This window comes from Ilyonectria robusta (genome assembly GCF_021365365.1).
Source record: "Ilyonectria robusta strain PMI_751 chromosome Unknown BGZ61scaffold_1, whole genome shotgun sequence".
NCBI lineage: Eukaryota > Fungi > Ascomycota > Sordariomycetes > Hypocreales > Nectriaceae > Ilyonectria > Ilyonectria robusta.
In genome coordinates, this window is record NW_025764435.1 from 1,466,505 (window position 1) to 1,481,746 (window position 15,242).

General features: G+C 54.8%; 7 protein-coding genes across 7 annotated transcripts; 3 read left to right on the top strand and 4 right to left on the bottom strand.

Moving 5' to 3' along the window:
• Positions 1–1,673: 1,673 nt before the first annotated feature.
• BGZ61DRAFT_10239 (uncharacterized protein) lies at positions 1,674–4,288 on the top strand. The gene is made up of 2 exons (XM_046236838.1): positions 1,674–3,654; positions 3,711–4,288. Exons 1-2 carry the CDS (start codon positions 1,830–1,832, stop codon positions 4,109–4,111), a joined length of 2,226 nt encoding a protein of 741 aa, XP_046111947.1. The 5' UTR covers positions 1,674–1,829; the 3' UTR covers positions 4,112–4,288.
• Positions 4,289–4,326: 38 nt separating this feature from the next.
• BGZ61DRAFT_437775 (uncharacterized protein) lies at positions 4,327–5,943 on the bottom strand. The gene has a single exon (XM_046244170.1). The coding sequence runs from the start codon at positions 5,624–5,626 to the stop codon at positions 4,466–4,468; it is 1,161 nt and encodes a 386-aa protein (XP_046111948.1). The 5' UTR covers positions 5,627–5,943; the 3' UTR covers positions 4,327–4,465.
• A 5-nt stretch (positions 5,944–5,948) lies between these two features.
• BGZ61DRAFT_10221 (uncharacterized protein) lies at positions 5,949–8,969 on the bottom strand. The gene is made up of 5 exons (XM_046236837.1): positions 7,361–8,969; positions 7,232–7,309; positions 7,006–7,178; positions 6,332–6,954; positions 5,949–6,248 (listed from the first exon to the last, which is right to left on the bottom strand). The coding sequence occupies exons 1-5, from the start codon at positions 8,829–8,831 to the stop codon at positions 6,206–6,208; spliced, it is 2,388 nt and encodes a 795-aa protein (XP_046111949.1). The 5' UTR covers positions 8,832–8,969; the 3' UTR covers positions 5,949–6,205.
• A 575-nt stretch (positions 8,970–9,544) lies between these two features.
• On the top strand, positions 9,545–10,438 carry BGZ61DRAFT_437777 (uncharacterized protein). Its single transcript, XM_046244171.1, has one exon. It carries the CDS (start codon positions 9,639–9,641, stop codon positions 10,317–10,319), a length of 681 nt encoding a protein of 226 aa, XP_046111950.1. The 5' UTR covers positions 9,545–9,638; the 3' UTR covers positions 10,320–10,438.
• Positions 10,439–10,829: 391 nt separating this feature from the next.
• On the top strand, positions 10,830–12,611 carry BGZ61DRAFT_338523 (heterokaryon incompatibility protein-domain-containing protein; the record flags this gene model as incomplete). The annotated part of the gene is made up of 1 exon (XM_046239137.1): positions 10,830–12,611. One exon carries the CDS (start codon positions 10,830–10,832, stop codon positions 12,609–12,611), a length of 1,782 nt encoding a protein of 593 aa, XP_046111951.1.
• Positions 12,612–13,186: 575 nt separating this feature from the next.
• On the bottom strand, positions 13,187–13,604 carry BGZ61DRAFT_525343 (uncharacterized protein; the record flags this gene model as incomplete). The annotated part of the gene is made up of 3 exons (XM_046252743.1): positions 13,187–13,261; positions 13,352–13,502; positions 13,567–13,604. The coding sequence occupies 3 exons, from the start codon at positions 13,602–13,604 to the stop codon at positions 13,187–13,189; spliced, it is 264 nt and encodes an 87-aa protein (XP_046111952.1).
• Positions 13,605–14,472: 868 nt separating this feature from the next.
• On the bottom strand, positions 14,473–15,180 carry BGZ61DRAFT_470643 (uncharacterized protein; the record flags this gene model as incomplete). The annotated part of the gene is made up of 1 exon (XM_046248103.1): positions 14,473–15,180. The coding sequence occupies one exon, from the start codon at positions 15,178–15,180 to the stop codon at positions 14,473–14,475; it is 708 nt and encodes a 235-aa protein (XP_046111953.1).
• Between the last annotated feature and the right edge of the window lie 62 nt (positions 15,181–15,242).

A 15,242-nucleotide genomic window follows, 5' to 3' on the forward strand; every position in this document is an offset into this window, starting at 1 on the left:
ACGAACACGAGACGACACCCTGACTGGGGGGTCGGGCAGGGGCCAAGCTTCAAGGGAGGCATCGAGGATCCATCGGGGGAGCCATAGTACCACTGTGAGTAGTTGATAATAAGAGAATGGTCTCGGAGCAGGGCCTCTCCATGGTCGACTCATCAGGACCCATGAGAAATCCATGAACGACTCATCAGAAACTCGTCAGGGAGCAGACGGTGCTAAAGGATCACTGACGAGGTTGCGTACAGTGTGCATCCGTGGGGATGGCACAACAATTAGACGCTGGAGCGGGGGGGCGATGTTCAAAAGCTTGGCCATGGCGACTGGTTTCAGAAGAGGCCGGGGGGTTTCAACCATGGCGGCTGGCTAGCGTCGGCCGTGATCAACAGCAGTGGGATACGGTACCCTATGAACTCCCGTCCAGCCGCCAGCGGGTGCTCTTGGCACGGCGGCCAAAGTGCAGGTTTAACAGGCGTCAAGCAGGTTTTCAGCAGCAGGGAGAGCCGTCGCAATGCCACTGGAGGCTGGGCGGGCGTTGGCTTTGGGGGGGTGTTGATGGAGTCTATACGGAGCTCACTGTAATGCACCGGGCTGGCGGTGGAGTCTCGGGGCCGGGACAATACCAGCGCAGGGCGGTGGTGGACCGTGTCGTTGTCCCGCGGGGCCCGACAGTGACCAGACAGTGCCAGACGGGACCTGAACCAGAGGCACCAGAGAGACGCACCAAAGACAACACACCGCTGCACCATGTCGATGATGGCTCTCTCAGTCCCTCTCGTCCATCAGTCCAGCAGCACCCTGGGCCGCCGAGGAACGCCAACGCAAGGGCTTCCCCTGAAGCGTGGGGCGTGGTGGCCCGGGGTCTCATCCCGGGCTGCTATTCAGGGGATCTCCGGCCGTGGTTCGACAGCCACCCTGCGCTGGCCCCCCCCAGAAGCCCCCCAGAGCCCCTAGCGCGGGACCCTAGCGCCTCCAAGCGACCCCCCGGGAGGCCTGACTTGGGGCGTGCTTGCGCCAACCACACTCCTTCCTTGTTCCATCCCGTCTTCGTCGGTCCCGTCGTCTCGGAACATCTGTTCGTCTGCCCAGCTTTTTCCTGTTTTCTCTGCTCCGTCATTGCATTGCACCCATTGTATTCCAGCGTCATTCCCTATTTTCCTCCTCGTCTCGTCTCCATCTCTTGTTGCGTGTGTTTTCCATCTCAACTGTCTGGTTTCGCAAGGACATGCTGCTTCACCCACGGCATCGTCGTTTCCTCGCATCTTATTTCAGCGTCACATAACCAACCATAGAATAGAGCCTCGCTCGATCATCCTCTTGCCCGACCGCCGCAAACATCGCCGCTGTCCATTCGAAGGACACGCGACTCTCTCGATATCCTCGACTCCGCCGGCATCTTCCAATACCGAGGGCCTCTAGGCAACTCGTTGCCCTCTTCCCTCTTCACTTCTTTCCAGGTTGATCCTCGGCCATCTTCATCTTCTTTTGTGGTTGTACCACCCCCCCCGTTCTTTGATTCCATACCATCACCTACTCTTGTCTATCTTTACCATTTTATTTGTCGACTTTTGTCTATCAACGCATTTTCTCATTTTTGATACCATTTCTTTACCTCCGACGACTTTCACTATCTCGATTGCTCTTGAATCCGTCCCTGGATACCCATCGAAATCCTACCAGTCCATCTATCCCGCTATTTATATCCCACCCGGCCCGACAGCAACAACAGCAACAACAATCAATAACGACATATTTCTCGAGTCTCTCTTAACTAGAACAGCTCCGTTCGAGCAACGAATTTCCCGCTCTTTTTACTTGCACGGCCTATTGCGACAATGACTCGATTTGGCTCAACATGGAGCGCGTGGAAGGTGGCATTGGCGGCCACGGCTATGACCACGGGCGTCTTGGGTAGTAACGTTCTCGAGACGTCTGGCTTCACTGATTGCGGTTCGGTAAACGGCATCAGCGTCAACGCCTTGGATATCAAGTACGACGAAGGCTCAAAGACGGTTGAGTTTAACCTGGCCGGCACGAGCGACAAGGAGCGCAACGTTTCGGCTACCCTCTCAGTTATGGCCTACGGCAACGAAGTTTACAGCAACTCATTCAACCCCTGCAAGATAGAGACCTACATCCCGCAGCTGTGCCCTCTCCCATCCGGTGATTTCTCAGCGAAAGGCAGCCAAGCCATCAGCGATGAATGGGCTGGCAAAGTTCCGTCTATCGCCTTCCAAGTTCCCGATATTTCCGCTCAGGCAACGTTGAAGCTAATCAGCATCGATACCGACGACCAAGTGGCTTGCATTCAGTCCGAAGTCACTAACGGCAAGACCATCTCGCTCCCTGCTATTAAATATGTGGCCGTGGGTATCATTGGGGCTTCCTTTGCCCTCTCTGGCGTGAGTGCCGCTTTGGGTGGTGCAGGTGGTGGTGGAGGTAGCGGAGTTCCCAGCCCCAGCTTTGCTGAAACCGTCGGATGGTTCCAAGGTATGGCAATGAATGGCATGTTGTCTGTCAACTACCCGACTGTCTACCGAAGCTTCACCAAGAACTTTGGCTTCTCCGTGGGTATTGTCCCCTGGTCGACACTCCAGACATCCATCGACAGCTTCCGTTCGAGCACTGGCGGCAACCTCACCAACGACAGCTTCGAAGTCCTCCAGAACGCGACCTTGGTCTACAATGACAACTCAACCAGCACTACCAACGACAAGATCAAGCGTGCTCTCACCGAGTTTAGCACCCTGGTTGCGCGCGACGACGGTACGGATATTACCAAGGTCCAGCTCACGGTTTCCGGAATCTCAGCCTACGTCCAGCAACTCAGTGTCCCCAAGTCCAACACGTTCATGACTGTGCTTCTCATCGTGGCCATCATCGTTGCAGCTATCGTTGTGGGTATCTTGCTTGTCAAGGTCATTCTTGAGTTCTGGGCTCTGTTCGGTAGCTTCCCCAAGTCCTTGACTGGATTCCGCAAGCACTACTGGGGATCCATTGCTCGCGCCATCACTTCGCTCATCATGTTGTTGTACGGAATGTGGGTGTTGTACTGCGTTTTCCAATTCACACAGGGCGATTCTTGGGCCGCAAAGACTTTGGCCGGCGTCACGCTTGCCATCTTCACGGGTATCCTGGCATTCTTCTCCTGGAAGATTTGGAGCACAGCCCGCAAGTTGAAGAACGCCGAAGGCGACCCCAACGGCCTGTATCAGGACAAGGAAATTTGGGTCAAGTACTCGCTCTTCTACGAGTCCTACAAGAAGGATTACTGGTGGCTTTTTGTCCCTACCATTGTTTACCTGTTCGCCAAGGGCTGCGCCCTCGCCGTTGGGGATGGACACGGTATGAGTCAGACCATTGCTCAACTGGTTGTCGAAGGCTGTATGCTTGCCTTGCTTATCTGGAGTCGACCTTTCGAGCGAAAGTCTGGAAATGTCATTGGCATTGCAATTCAGGTTGTCCGTGTTCTCTCCGTGGTCTGCATCCTCGTTTTCGTTGAGCAGCTGGGAATTAGCCAGACCAGCAAGACTGTGGCTGGCGTGGTGCTCATCGCTGTGCAGTCCACCCTGACGGGTCTTTTGGTTATTCTCATCGCATGGAATGCTATCAACGTCTGTATCAGGGAGAACCCTCACCGAAAGCGCAGAAAGGAGTTGGGTAAGTCACAGGTTCAACAGTCTATGGAATAAAACGCCATGGCTAACAAGCAGCAGAAAAAATGCAGCGTGATATGGATACTCTCACGCCCTTGGACGCGCGTAACTCGTTGCTACTCGACCGCAAACAAGATGGCGATAACATCAACATGTTCCCCATGTCCAGCTCGCTGAAAGAAAAGGAGTCCCAAAGGTCTTTGTACCACGACCAATACTCCGATGCCGAGGAGGGCCATCGGCAGAACCTGTCGGCCAGTCCGCCATATCAACGAACGTTGACTCCTTTGGATGGCAACGATGCTTCACAAGGCCTCATCCAGTCTGCGGCTCCCGTGGGATGGAGTAACCAGGCACCAAACGCGGCGGGTATGGGACGGTACGATAACTACGGCGGCTACAATAATTCGAACCGGCAATCGTACGGTTACGCAAAGGGAGGCGGGTATAGGGGGTTTTGAGACAGGGCGGTTCAAGACATAGAGCGAGACTATCGCAACGGTACATAAATGGGATCCTTGTACAATGACGCTTATATGCTTGGCTGCGTAGACGAGCAGCCCGGGCCATGTGCATTAGAGTCGGAGGATCCATCTCACTTTCATTCGAGGAGGAAGGTATAAAGCGAAAGACTTGTTTACCACGGAAGCGCATCACTTTTTGTCAATATAGAACCATTTAACTCTGCACATTGCCTATGATATTCTTCAAAAACTAGCTTGCCGTTGATGAGCCCCTCGCGATGATGTTTGCCCAATTCGAATAAACGAATAACGCCTGTTCTATGCCCTCGGGTTGCGTTGCTCCCGATTCTGTTACTCTCCGTGTTTGAGCAGATACGAGTTGGATATCGCCTTGAAGCTGAACGCTCCATCAACATGTTTCAGCACGATCCCCTCCCTCTTCCGTCCGTGGAGGCCCTTGCCGTCCGCCCGCGCCACCAGCTCCTTGACGCTGGACGCGATCTCCTTCAGCGGCCGGTATCCCTCGACGGCGACGTGCTTGACGCCCAGCCGCGGCGCCCACGTCTCGTGCACCTCGCGCGGCGGCAGGTATTTCTGGGCGTCGACGTCCCAGATGGAAAAGAGGTAGAACTCGTGCGTGCCCGCCGCGAAGCCCTCGAAGTTGCCCTGGATGCTCGACCCGCACAGCTCGCCCTGCAGCGCGAGGTTGCGGCCGCACCGCGCGAGCGCCTCGGGGATGCCGGCCTTGCGCGCCGTGGCCCAGAAGAACGACTTGCTGCGCACTTGCTCGCCGATCTGCTCGCCCAGCTCGCGGTTGCGCGAGCATACGCCCGCGCGGCCGTTGGCGTGTTGGCTGGCGACGCTCCCCGGCGGCAGCGGCGGAAGCTGCTCGTAGTAGGGGCTGTCGCGGCGCACGAAGTAGACGGTCATGGACGAGCCGTCCATCTTGGTCGTCTCCTGGAAGATGTCGTCGCCGCGCTCGGCGAAGACACCCGGCATGTTCTGCACGCGCTCCTGGTCCGTCTTGGGGATGAAGGCCGGGAACTCGGCGAGCGGCTCGGCGCCGCCGCTGGTGGTGAACTCGAGCGCCGACTTCTCGAACTTGCGGACGCCGAGCACGTCCTCGAAGCTCATGGCCTGGATCTGCATCTCCATGCCCTCCTGCCCGAGCACCCTCCGCAGCCGGTCCATGGCGCCGGTGACCTCGGGGAAGCCGGACAGCGGCATCAAGAGGCCCTGGGACAGCGTCTTGCGGATGCGCAGCGTCTGGATGCGGATGTCCGGCGGCGGGTCGGACGCGGCATCACCGTGAGGCGAGAGGGACGCCCATCGCTTGTCGGAGCCGGGCAGCAGGCTGTCGATCTCGAAGTAGAGGCCCAGGTCGCCCGGTTGGAAGTCGCCCTTGGCCACGATGCACGTCCAGCCGTCGACGGAGGCGGTTTCGATGCGGTCAGCGCCTTTGATGGGAGCTAGGGAGCCGACGCGGCGAACGGTTACGAGTCTCCGTGTCATGGTGACTAGGTAGTTCTCTTTATTTGCAGTTTGCTTCTGTAGACCGAGAACAAGACGAATATTCCAAGTTGCTTGGTCAAAGATGGTCCGACTCACGTACTTCTGTCGTTATATATGTTATTTTGGGACAACCTCTCTGTCTTACATGCCGCCGGTGCGATGAGTCAGTTGGCCGTGATTCACAAGGTGAAGGAAGGCTGAGTCAGGACCCTGTTGGCTCTTGCCGCAGCACAGCTTATGCTGACATGGAACATGGAACATGGATGTTTGAAGTTTGGCTTTACGATCGCGACAACAAGGTACTGAAAAGCTTCTTAAATACCTACTTCAGTTTCAGTCCGGTTGGGCTGAGTCATCGCTCTTGAACATGGGAACGGTACTGAATATATTCAGATGATTTTCTTCCGCGAATGTACAAATTACCCATAGGCTTCAACATAGTCTCATGAACAAATGTTGGCCTTCACTCTCCCTGCTACGCCTTACAACTTTATCACTCGTTCAATATCGTTTCAAAGATCACACGAAGACAAAGGAAGAGGCAAAATGGATATGGTATTCATGTCATCCTCGGATGCGCTATGTAGACAACGCAAGGCATGCATCGACCGCCAGACCAACCCTGTTACCATTAGCATCAATTCCGGAAGCAATCATGGAAGAGAATAGTCGGGTGTTGGGAGGAAGCGATTTTAATTGACGTACCTTCCCTCTTTTTGATACACCACATCGCTGATGATATCCTTATCAAGGTCGGGGAACATCCCAGCTAGAGTCTCCACTACATTGGCATGCTCTGCGCGGTGCAGCCTCTGGGCCTCTGCTACTTCTGCGCTGGCCTGACGCGCTGCTGCCTCCTCTGCTGACAGACTGTGTCCAGAGGACGGGCGTTTTACATCGCGGGCCTCGTCTTGACTATGGCGAGGCGAGAGATGTTCTGGTGGTGCTGGAGTGCGAGGTGCGCTGCTAGGACCGGGAGGCGTTGATGTACCTGGCTCCTCGGCGAAGATCCGGCCGATAGTCGACAATGGTCTCTGGATCGACTTTAAAAGGCCGCTGATTGCCGCCTTGTCTTCGCCAGAATACCCGTCATTTGATGTCGACCTCCGACCCTCCTGTCCATCGAGGGAGGTGCGCAGAGAGGACTCTCCGGGATTATGATAGGAAACCTTTTCATTAAAGATTGGTTGCTGAGGGACCGTCGGGGACATAGCCTGGTGCTTCTCTGCAATGGCTGAGACGGCTGCCTCAACATTATGCTCAAACTCATCGTCAGTGATAGTCAGCGTGGTGCGGTCCATGTTCTCGATAAACTGAATGGCTCCCATCTATGACGTCGTTAGAAATGTAACCAATTGCTATCAGCGGACGAAACTCACAAGCGATGACAGATAGTAGCCAGCTTCGCCACCAAGCTTCTCCTGGTTCCTGAATCGCAAGATGTATTGCACATTAGACACTAGGTGTTCGGGGTTTGATTGCAAAACGACATATATGAGTAGGGGCATAAAGGAGTCGGCCGAGGAATCCGACTTGTTGTGCTTCAAGAGGCCTATAACCATTAGCGCCACCTTATTTTGACATTTGACAGTCTCAGCCACTCACCAAAAATCACTTTGCAGCAGTTAAGGACACATATTATCTTGTCACGGGGAGCCCTGTAAGATTTGATTTTAAGAAGTTCTATGCAAATTAGCTTGACGGCACATTGATCAATGAAAAGTGTTAGCTGACCTTGTTGTGCCAATTTAAGGAACCGCCGTCCACTATCGCCGACTGCTGGAATATCCAGATGGTCTTCCCTCACCCATCCGTAGATGTTGATCTTCTGTGTGACAATATCATCGCGCTCGACATCTTCTTGATGCTGGCCGCGTCGTCCTGGGCCCATCGGGGCATCCCCTCCTTTCCGCTTTGGTTTGGCACCGGGAATGGGCTTCGGCGGCATAATGGCCGGGGAGAAGGTTTGGGTGTATAACCTGTTCATGACCAACTTCTCCATACCCTCACGTGCGTTGTCGAATTCAGCATCAGAGACCTCCCTCCAAACTTCGCATTGCGCCATCTTGTTAGCGATGAAAGCAAGAAAGTCGCCAATGATCTTGACCTGCTCATGAACCATCCATTGACGTTTGCCAAACTCGAATAAAAAGGACTTGAGGTATCGTGCCACGGGGTCTGCCTTCTTGTTCCGCAACTGTTCTAGAAAGCGGTGGAAGTCGAAAGGCTGAGATGGCTCCGGTTCGGGTTCCGGAGGGGGAGGTCGATAACTCTGGACGGGCGAGGTTGGATCAATACTCCCAGATCGGTCTTGCTTTGGACGCGGAGGCGTGCCATGCACACCATCTTTCGGGGGAACTGGGGGACCTTGGTCCTCGCGGGTGGCCTGCATGATGCCGGTACTCGGAGGGGAGGCCGTGTTGATGTGTAGGCCTTGAAGTTGCTGTATAGTACCAGAAATCGTGGGTGCTGCCAGCGGCTCCAAGCTCGATTTGCGAGGTGGGTGTTGAACAGGGTTGCCCAACATGGGCGATGCGATCTCCAACCTAGGGCTCATGACTTCTTCAGCATCTGGCCCGCCGCCTAGCTCACTAAACTGCTCCATGATGCTCTGGATCTCAGATCGTGACCCGCGTTCCTGTTCATCCTCGCTCGTATATCGTTTGTCTTCGTACTCGGCGTCCGACTTGAACGGGGAGACGTCTCCGGAATGGGGCGAACGTGCGGCATTTGAAGGAGTTCGTGAAGGGGGCTGTGAAGTTGTTGGGGTAGCAGGCGTGGGGTCGACATAAGTGGACGGTTCGGCGGTGAGGTACTGCGTGTTGGCATCGTTCGAGGAAGAGAGGGCCATGGGCTTAAGTGTGGCCATGGATGACGACAGGGTCTCGGTTGCATCGCTTCCAGTTTCCTGGGGTTCGGCCGCTTGCTTTCCCTTGGACGCCGCCGAGAGCGGCTTGTCGGAGGTCTCGTGCTGTGGCGATGCACTGGAAGCCTGGACCTGCAAGTCGATCAAATCTCCAGGCTCCGGTCCGCCTCCCGCCTGAGCGGGCAGGGCTGTTGAGCCATGGGCATCTTGTTCCGTCATATCGACTTCCCCCGCAGAGGGGTCCGTGGGAGCTGTCACCTCGCCATGGGGCTTGCTGGACAGCGTCTCGTCGGGGACAGACTGGCTGGAGGGGTTGACTGAAAGCTCCGGCGGAGACATGCACGACTTCAGGGCAGCGGATCGAGGGAGAGGAGATGGGGCGGTGTCGGGGAGGAGGGTCGGGGTGCGTCAGATGGAGGGAGCCAGCCCATCCGCTTGCTTGTGAGGCTGAAGCCTAGGTGCTGAGCTTTGAATCGACAAGGCGGGGATGGGTAAGCTGGTCCTTGTCGGAGCGGTGTTGGGAGGTGGGGCAAGCGAGCGAGGTTCGTCGAAGCTGGCGATTTCGAGGGTCCACGGAGAAGGGACTGCCGCAGGAGGGGTCCGAGGGAGGGAGATATGCCGGGGCAGAGGTGTTTTGATGATATTGTTGGTGTTGAGTTTGGTATATGGCGATGGAGTTGGCGCGGCAAGTCCCCAGGCCGTCAGGTCGCCGAGTAATGGAAGGGAGCTGGCAGGAAGGAGGGTCTTCTCCACCGCGCTGCCGGGGCTACTGGATCGGCCACGCTCGCTGAGGAGGTACCTATCGTCGCTATCTTTTTAGTGGGAGACGCGCCTGGTCAGGTGGGCGCAGTGTCGAGATGGCGGGGCAAGGGGTCACACAGCATGGGCTATGGGCCATCTTAGTGGCTTCCACGCCCTGTGACGTCGCATTAAAATAGCCCACCCTCCATCCACACGCCGAAGACTCACACCTTACTTTAGTCTTTAGCTCCCTCAGCCGTTACCACTAAGATTCGAGGAGCCTCAACCATCTGTAGATGACTCTGTAGAGTGACAAGTAATATGAATGGTATAAGAGACCCGCGTTCCCCACGAACATGTGAATGATCATACGACAACACCAATCTGCCTTATTTCCATCTCATCATGGCCGCTGTCACCACCGCCTCTCAAGTCCCCTACCGGCAGATACGTGCCCTTTATGACGAGACTACCATCACTGTCTACCAGGCTTACAAGGCCTCCATAGCCGATGCCGCTGTCAACACCCAGAGACTCAATGCCTCTCCCGATTTTAAACCCGGACGTATGACCTGGGTCAAGCCCAGCTGGGCTTGGATGATGTACCGCGCGGGCTACTCCCACAAGGACCCTGGCCAGTCGCGCATCCTCGCTCTCAAGATGACACACGAACACTTCATCGGCCTGCTTGAAAGAGGAGTTCTGTCCACCCACGTCCAGCGGAACCAAGCAGCAGACAGCAACGAGCAGAAGGTCCCCGGCGGAAAACGTCAAAAGTCCGGCGACGTGAGGATCCAGTGGGACCCTGAGCGGACACCCAAACTCGGTGTGCTCCCATATCGCAGCATCCAGATTGGCATTCCGGGCGCATTGAGCGAGACGTGGGCCAATGAGTGGATTTACGAAGTCGAGGACGTGACGGAGACGGCCCGTGAGCTAAAGAGGGTCATTGATGAACAGCCAGGCATTACAATTGAGGAGCTGGTGAAGATGGGTCTGGTTCCTGATGAGAGGCCATTTGATGTGCCGGAATCTGTGCTGAAGAAACTTGAAATGACAGTACCTACTGCTTCGATCGAGTCATGAGGATCGGCTTCCGACATGGAATTTAGCTTATCGACGATTCTTCAATTATCCCCGACATGTTGTGGGGTTAAATGTCACATAATGATGTATGTATATAGCGTATTAGCCTCAAGGACAGGTCGTGTATGATTAATCATAATATTTGCGGAAATATTGCCGCCAAGGTCCATCTCGGGCTGTGTAACCATAATCATCCATAAATCCACCGGTTGGCGGTAATCATGGCGTAGAACTTCACAGTTGGACGTAGCCTTTTAACACTGTAGTTGATCTAGACCTGGATGTCAGCTTCAAGGCTCGACGGACGTGGTTAGTGTGGTTAGAGCCATCAACCTACAATGGCCCGCCCCTATGTCGACAACAGTAGTCACCAGAATCCACCTCGCCTCTGATGAGCAACTAAGAGTTGATCTTAGCAGACACGATTAATGAGAGATACAAACAAGGCGAAACCAGGCTCATTCAACACACTGTGGCGACCCAGAGCGTCCACACTCTCAACGAGATAGCATGCGATTATTAAACGCCCAGACTCTAGAAGTAGAGTCCTTTGCTGGAAATGATGTGCCAGGATATGCGATTCTCTCTCATACTTGGGGAAAGGAGGAGGTGACCCTCCAAGACATTCAGAGATGCAGCCAGGCTGAGATGATGGAGCATGAGCGATACGGTAAGCTGCGGGGAAGCTGTGAGATTGCCACTTCTTTTGGACTCAACTACATCTGGATCGACACCTGCTGCATCGACAAGAGCAGCAGTGCCGAACTATCAGAGGCCATCAACTCCATGTTCCGCTGGTATGCCGAGTCGGCCGTCTGCATCGCCTACTTGGAGGACGTCAGCAGCACGAGTGCTTCTGACGGGACAAACTCCATGTTCAAACAAAGCCGTTGGTTTACGAGAGGTTGGACCTTACAAGAACTGATCGCCCCCAGCAAGGTGGTCTTCTACAGCGACGACTGGACGCCCCTTGGCACCAGAGACTCGCTGAAGAAGGATATACAAGAAGCCACAAGAATCCCGGAAGAGATGCTTGAAGTAACATCCCAGTCTAAATGGAGCCGGGATCGAAAATTACGCCAACTGTCTATTGCCGAGAGAATGAACTGGGCAGCGAAGCGGGAAACAACTCGACCGGAGGATATCGCCTATTGCCTTCTTGGTCTCTTCGATATCCACATGCCCTTGCTCTATGGCGAGGGGCAAAAAAACGCCTTCAAGCGACTTCAAGAAGAGATTATAAAGTCCACCGACGACGAGTCCATCTATGCCTGGTGCCTTCCTCGACACCTCAGCGAAGGACAAGACTTCTGGGGCTTGCTTGCTGACAGTCCGGCGGCGTTTGAGATTGACCATGGACTGGAGGATATCAATGGCTTGGTCCCTCAGCGATCCAAGTATGTTTCGCTCCGATCCGGGTTTTCTACGGCTACGACAAACCGAGGTTTGCATCTGGAACTCCCTCTGACGCCACTCCCGACGGATGAGTCGGGGACCATCTTTTTGGCCTTCTTGAACTGCGAGTTGCGGAGGGGTCAGGGCTCTATCAATCCGGCAATTCTACTCCAGAGGACTTCGTGGGATAACGACGCCTATTTTTCGAGAATCCGACCCGACATGTTGGCCCTCTCAATGATGAACAACATCATTCTCCCCGATGAGCTCCTGAGCATTCTAGCAAAGGACCAGGCCGAGCCTTTCACAGAAGCGGTTCCCCGGCAGATCTTTGTACCTCATAACGCCCCGGAAATCAGGTATCTCAAGGGCATGATATTTCATCCCGAGATGAAAGACCCAGAAGAAGAGTCGCCTTACGCCGTCCACGTTAGCTCCCGATCACCGACCTGGCAATACTTCTATGACGTGACCAAGGAGTTCTCAGGCTCGCCAGAATCCTACGAAATCAACTTTGACCAGGCTCCTGGCCCCTCTGTGGAGGATTTGACGAGCCCCAAGGTCCTCGGGGTGCTTGAGCTCAGCCTCAACGGCGTGCATGGTTCACAACCCGAGGGAACATGCTTGGTCACCGGCGTGGAGCCTCTACCACCGAATCCATTCGACACCGCGGCCTTGTACTACGTGCCGTGTTACGCGTTCGAGACTCAATCGCGAATTTCGAAGGGGGACTTTGAGGGCGTTCTGGATAAATCGCAGCGGGCGGACAGTTTGAAACTCCTGCACACTGTGAGGGCATCGATTGGACTGGAGAGTAAATACTCCAGTTTGTTTTATAGTATATCCTTGAAGGTGGAGGTTAAGAAGGGGGGGGAGGGTGGTCTCTTCTGGTTTTAAATGAACCAAATGACGTATTTCTCAGCTATGAAGCTTGACAATCCGTTATGGGCTATTTTCCTGACAGGCCGCCTTCAGGGGCGAGGACGGCCCGCTCAACCGGCGGCGGCAAAAGGAATGATATCTAAGCATAACAATTATCGCTTCTCGGCTATGTTCTCTCCTCAAGTGGTTCGAACAATGCCATAGATTCTCTATCCATCGAGAATATCCAAAATCAATCATTGGCGCGTTGTCCGAGACGCGGGCGACATATGGCAGCCGACACCCAAATGATGAATCCTAGCCATGCCTACCTCAGGCTGAGCTCCCCAGAAGCGCAAGTTGGCACAGAAAGCCAGAAAACCCAAGACAACAAATTGAATGATTCGTCTAAGTATTCGAACATTTCGTACATGGCGGGATGCCTGCCAACCCGCACTTAATGATTAACCGTCCATTGTGGCGCGCCCTTCCTCTCCTTCAGCTTCAAGGACGTGCTCGTCCATCGAAAATACCATGCCGGCCCAAATTCAAATCGATACAGTGTCCAGAACGCCCGGTTCCGCTTCGTGCTCTATCCGCTGGTGATGTCGTTACAAGGCAATCGCGCCTCTTCGGCTCTCGCGGGTGTGTAGAAGTCCCTGGATTCCGCAGAAGACGAAGAAACCCTGCAATCGGTCAGTGTCTGCGCGTAATTATGCGGTCGGTGAAGGGATGGATCGGGCCGGAATGAATGCGCGCGGGTCGAGGTTACGTACAGTGTAGACGATGACGGCAGTAAAGATGGTACCGGCCACTGCCTTGCCGTCCTCGGGATCCTCCTTACCACCGACGAACTCCTCGTGGCCGCTACGGTATAGAAGAGCGATAGCACTGAGGATGAGGATGGCGAAGACGGAGAGAACCGTGCTAAAGAGCTCAATGTTAGCTGCGTCATGTCGGGTTGAAGCTAGGGCGGATGGGATTGGCGCACCAGGACCACGCGTTGAAGGCGCTGACGACGGGCTTCATGATGGGCAGAATCGGGGGATTGTATGATCGGAGCGAAAGAGGAGTCGAAGGCGTTGCGAGCAAGGCGGGCGGCGGGGTGGTTGTGGGAGATGTTGATGGCGAGACTGTTGGTTGGAGCTGCCTGCTTGGGGGTGTTGTTCCTGGCTGTCGACAGACAGCCAGTTCTTGCCTCACTGATAAGGCTGGAAGCATGCGCCACACAATGCAATCGGATAAGCAGCGTGCGCCACACTTCGCCTGCCACACTCCAGAGTTCCTGAATCAATAATAGATCACTGCATCTTTTCGGCTCTCGTCACTTGATTAAGACAAAGAGCAAACATGATTTCTCATTACTCATGCTCGGTGCGCTTCATTCGAGCTACGCATCCATCTGTTTCTATTCTGGGAATAAGGCGCGTGCAGCCAACAGCCTTGATACTTAGAAGCGACGGAGGATTGGCCGCTAACTGGAATCTCTCAAGCTCAGCTCATGAAGGGATGCAAACCGAAACCCAGAGGGATATTAGCCTGTTGGCTGCTGTATTCCTTCCATGCCCCTTTGAGTTTCGGGCTTGCACAACGTTGCATGTTGCGATCCTTGGCGGGCTACCAACGCGGTTATATTTATCGACAAGGCAGCCAGCACGACAGCTATCCTTCTAGTTGGAATTATGCAGTGAACAAGCGCCCAGATCAGTGATTGGGGTGTCTCAGCGATACCCACATCCAGCGGGCGCAGCGAGGTCGATCGTTGAAATCCATGACGCAAATTTATAGTGATACATTGCAAGCGACCTTGGCGCTGACGGGGAGACGCTCTGCCGAGATGGATGCGCCAATGGTTTGCAGCGTCACCCACACTGCTTGAAACGAAACGAAACGCCTCTCAAGCCATGGCATCCCATTTTAGCCCATGGAACTGCAGCTGCACCTTTACCCAACAACACAATTGTTTGATGGCGGTGAACTCCTGATCCAGTCTAGACGAAAGATATGGTCCCATGAGGCGGTTGGTTGGCTGTTTGCTCCAGTGCCAAGCTTTGATCATCAGGGAGTGCTGCAGTTGAGAATGCTCCAAACCGCGAATCCAGGCACATATTTGAATGTCGCTTCTCTCGGAGTTAGTCCTGCAATTACAGGCGTCCACTGTTGCACGTCGTGCAGCGTCGTACACTTCCTTTGCTTTCCAAACGACGAGCTTGTCAGCACAGCCTCCGTCGCCTTGGCGATGAGGTCCGAGAACTGGATCTGCGACATGCAAACATCCGCCACCGGCAGAGTACGAAGAAGAGAGCAGCGGCCCGACGGTCCCGGTCAATAGAAACAGAGGCCGCTGTGAAACCAAACGCCACGGCGTCCTGGGATCCCGGCTGCAGCGTCTGTCGACAACCAATCGTGGCCGCGGAGGGCCAGCCCAAAGAGACGTCACCCCGGCAGCAGTGCCCTCCCCGCGTTTGAGCGTGGCATTGATTCGTTGAGGCTCGTCTAGATGCAACAGAGCCTCCTCCAAAGATTCGAACATGTGTGTTGTACGGGAGCGGCCTGCATTGGCTGCGCATGAGCGTTGTCCAACCGCCGCAGCTCCGGCTTCCATACCAAGCCCCTAGAGAGAAGCCTTATAATCCCGTCGTTCTGCACCTGCCAGCTGCCTGCCAG

Bases quoted from the DNA above. Each gene is read 5' to 3' on its own strand.
- BGZ61DRAFT_10239 (XM_046236838.1), top strand. From the start codon at position 1,830: ATGACTCGATTTGGCTCAACATGGAGCGCGTGGAAGGTGGCATTGGCG. The intron at 3,655-3,710 runs GTAAGTCACAGG...AACAAGCAGCAG, and splicing joins AAAGCGCAGAAAGGAGTTGG to AAAAAATGCAGCGTGATATG.
- BGZ61DRAFT_437775 (XM_046244170.1), bottom strand. From the start codon at position 5,626: ATGACACGGAGACTCGTAACCGTTCGCCGCGTCGGCTCCCTAGCTCCC.
- BGZ61DRAFT_10221 (XM_046236837.1), bottom strand. From the start codon at position 8,831: ATGTCTCCGCCGGAGCTTTCAGTCAACCCCTCCAGCCAGTCTGTCCCC. The intron at 7,179-7,231 runs GTGAGTGGCTGA...TAATGGTTATAG, and splicing joins CTGCTGCAAAGTGATTTTTG to GCCTCTTGAAGCACAACAAG. The intron at 6,955-7,005 runs GTGAGTTTCGTC...ACGACGTCATAG, and splicing joins GCTACTATCTGTCATCGCTT to ATGGGAGCCATTCAGTTTAT.
- BGZ61DRAFT_437777 (XM_046244171.1), top strand. From the start codon at position 9,639: ATGGCCGCTGTCACCACCGCCTCTCAAGTCCCCTACCGGCAGATACGT.